Here is a 3,490-nt window from a genome sequence, read left to right as displayed (position 1 = left end):
CTACAAGGAGCTGAGCACCATCTGAGGGAGAGTAGGGCATCCTGCTCACCCCCTGGCAGGATTGGGCCAAATGGTGACTTCAGTGGGAGCTGAAGGCACTCAGCACCTCTGCCAGGTCAATCCCCCAAGAATGTTCCTCTTCCTCCTGACTCAATGGCAAATGACACATTCCACTGGGGAGAGAATTCCCAGTTCCCACCCCACTCGGGTTATTCCTCCAAGGCCCAGAGCAACCCCCACTCCTTCCCTCCCCTGCTAATGACTAGCAACAGCTACAACATTTGCTCTAACACATGGGCTTTTGAATTTTGCCAGGCATTTTAATGGCTCAGGCGATAACCTCTACCCCTTCCTCCACCACTGAGAATCTGAGAAATCTGAAACTTGGAATCCTAGTGACACAGAGTAAGAGAGAGACCCTGACAAGGCACAGTGAAGAAGGAAGAAAAACTCATGCAGATACTAGACAATTGCTCCCTTCCCAAAACATTTCAATTATTTTATCCCTTATGAGCCATTTATCCCTCTCTTCTGTCCTCCATCTCCCCACCAGGTGCAGAATTTAAATAAAACCAGAGCCTGATCCTCAACCGGTGTAAAGTGGTGCAAGTCTCTTGACTTCAGTGGAGCAATACTGAGCTACACCAGCTCAGGATCTGGCTCCAAGAAACCTAGCACCATAATCTCCTTTCCCAGAACTCTGTAGTGCATCAGTAAGTGTTTCTTCAGAGATAGAGTTTATTGCTAAAAATGTTTTGATCAGTCATAGTTCATATTTACACTGATATGTTTTTAAAGGAATATTCAAGTAAACATTTCCAATATTTTCTGGCATAATCTCTAGCTTTTTTTATACATAAACATTAAAAATAAATAAACTGTACACAGAAAATTTCTTTTAACATCTCTACATTACTATATGTATTCCAAAACCAACAAAACAGACTCCACTCTTTCATAACTTTGTACTTTAAAAAAAATCTCCTTTGTAATTAATCAGTAAACACTTTTTAAAAACGTAGAGAGCTTTGCAGATTAGTTGAAACATTTGTAGAAGACAAAAATACAACAAATAGAAATTAACATCTTCAAGGGCTTCTGTGTTGGTTTTTTGTTGAATCATCTTGACTGGAAATTTCCCCCTTCCCTTTTGCAGGGAAGTACTCAGATTTTAGTGGGATGGATTTAAAATGTGGTCCTATGTCTTTAAAATAATAATAATAATAATAATAATAAAATAATAATAATAAACAGCTGCAATTTTCCCCTTCTTTTTAAAATCTCTATATTTACAAGGCTGGTAACTCTCTCTCTCTCTCTCTCTGTTTTGTTTTGTTAGAACGCTATATAAGTATAAAAATAAACATCTGATTGTAGTGCTTAGCTTTGCCTCTGGCCTGCACTGCAGTTCCTTTTCAGTTTTGCTTTTCCCATTTAAAATAAAATAAGTCATAAACAGTGCAAGGGATGTAATAAGGGGAGAGAAACGCACAAACAGATCCTCTTGTGAGCGTGTGTCCATCTTTGTGTGTGTCCTTTCAGTCTCAGGGTCTCGGTGGAAGGGAGGAACGGGGGGAAGGGGGACGAGTTGCACTGCGAGAGACAGCTAGGTACTGAGCTGGATGATGCCTCCTGGTGCACCGATCCTCTGAGATTCCCCATGCAACGGGGTTGGGATCCAGGGCAATGGAGACCGCCCCCCTCGCTACAGTTGGGATCCCGGTGAGTCTGTTCAGGAGCCTGGCTCTCCAAGCAGGGGCACGCCCAGCGCGGCGGAAGCGGCTCCCCAGCCCGGCTTAGCAGGAGCACTTGCACTCCGAGATCAGCGGGTACTGGACCGGGATCCAGGTGCAGTACTTCTGCCTGGACCAGCCTTGGCAGTACCAGCGCAGAAAGGTCTTGGGCACCGACTTGGCCGGCTTGCAGTACATGCCCTCGGGGAAGGAGCACGACTTCTCGGCGAAGCAGCTGCCCTCCTTGATGTAGCGCGGCCAGAAGCGGACGCCCAGGTCCTTCCAGGTGTAGCGCACGGGGCAGTGGGTGTAGGCCCACAGCCACTGCAGGAACTTCCTCCGGGCCTTCTTGCCCAGCTTCATGCGGGGCCCCAAGGGGCTCTCGCCCAGCTCCAGCTTCTTCAGCTCCCCGGGCAGCGGCGCCGAGCCCCTGAGCCTGGGCGGGGGCGCCGGGCTGGAGAGGTTCCCCGGCGCCGGGGCGGCCACCGACATGAACGCGGGGTCGAAGCTGCTGCCCAGCTTCTTTCTCAGCGTCCGCTCGTCCAGGTCCTGCTCCTTGGGGTCGTACTCGGGGTCCGGGTGCTCCAGGATGTCCTTGACGGGCAGGTTATCGCTCGGGGAGGGCCGGAGGCGGAGGTAGGGCTGGCCGGAGCCGCGCTGCAGCAGCAGCCAGCCGGCCCAGAGCAGGAGAGTCTGCGGCCCCTTCATGCTCCCGCCGGCGCAGACAGGCCCCGGGCGGCGGCCGGGACTCGCCCCGGGATGGTTTCCGAGCTCTCGCTACTGCCCCGCGCTGCCCCTTGCCAAGTCCAGGGGAGTCATAAATAGGCCGAGACAAAGTCCAGCGAGGCCCGTCGCTTTAAATAGCTCCCCCGGGGCTGCTGGGACTCAGCATCGGCGGCTCCCCGCTGCCGCAGCCGGGCGAGCAGCCCTGCGCCCCTGCGAGCAGCCTTCCGAAGGGCCACGGCGTCTTTCCCCCTCCGCGGCTAGCTCCCTCCCTCCGCTCTGGCTCCACAAGATTCACAGCGGCCCCGGCTCCATCCCCATGGTGACAGCTGGACTTAGAGCCACGACAGCTTGTCTAGACGCTGGGACAGGGTTTGGCGTGAGACTGGAGCCCAAGAATAAACCCCTCTTTATAGACGGGGAGCTGGGCAAAGGGTCCGGCCGGCGGCAGCGAGGGGGAGGGGAGAGTCCTGCACACGCACTAACAGCTGCAGCTCTGAGGGGGGCTCCCCACTTTTCCCTTCCCCGTCCCGCGATCGGAGCAGGGCGCTTCCTCAGGCGGACACGCAGCACCGGGCGAGCGGCGCGGAGCTCGGTCCCATGGCTGGGCTCGCCTTGTGCCGGGCGGCTCCGGGGCTCAGGAAGCTGGACTTAGATCCCGAGGGTTCTCCCCGGGCTCATCCTCCAAGCGAGTCGCTCGCCCGCCCACTACAGGTCCGCACCCGGCTCCGGGCTGTAAATCCCCCGCTGCCCAGGCCCGGGCAGGACGCAGGCTGGTGCTCCGCGCCGCGCACTAGGGACCCGGCGGCGTCCTCGGGGGCTCCCTGCCCGGTGAGGGCAGCGCGGGTCGCATGAAGCAGCAGCTCTCGGGAGGGGCTGTGTAGTGGAGGCCAGAGCACCCCCTGCTCTGCGAACAGCCCGTGGCGAGCCCCAGCCCTCAGCGAGCCCAGGCTCCAGAGGAGCTGCCCATTCCCCCGCCCGTCTGCGGGGTGCCTCGGTCACTTCAACGCACGCTCTGTGCACTAGGAGGAAGC

The 3,490-nt window shown here is 55.6% G+C and overlaps 1 protein-coding gene across 1 annotated transcript; it reads right to left on the bottom strand.

The window, feature by feature from the left end:
* Positions 1–1,318: 1,318 nt before the first annotated feature.
* LOC112105907 (noggin-2-like) lies at positions 1,319–3,085 on the bottom strand. Its single transcript, XM_024198907.3, has one exon. The coding sequence runs from the start codon at positions 2,439–2,441 to the stop codon at positions 1,797–1,799; it is 645 nt and encodes a 214-aa protein (XP_024054675.1). The 5' UTR covers positions 2,442–3,085; the 3' UTR covers positions 1,319–1,796.
* Between the last annotated feature and the right edge of the window lie 405 nt (positions 3,086–3,490).

This window comes from Terrapene carolina, unplaced genomic scaffold, assembly GCF_002925995.2.
Source record: "Terrapene carolina triunguis isolate 2854851 unplaced genomic scaffold, T_m_triunguis-2.0 Scaffold67, whole genome shotgun sequence".
Classification (NCBI taxonomy): domain Eukaryota; kingdom Metazoa; phylum Chordata; order Testudines; family Emydidae; genus Terrapene; species Terrapene triunguis.
Note: the sequence above shows the minus strand (reverse complement) of the source record. Positions and strands in the feature narration are given on the sequence as shown.

Excerpts from the sequence above, each read along its gene's own strand:
- LOC112105907 (XM_024198907.3), bottom strand. The coding sequence starts at position 2,441 with ATGAAGGGGCCGCAGACTCTCCTGCTCTGGGCCGGCTGGCTGCTGCTG.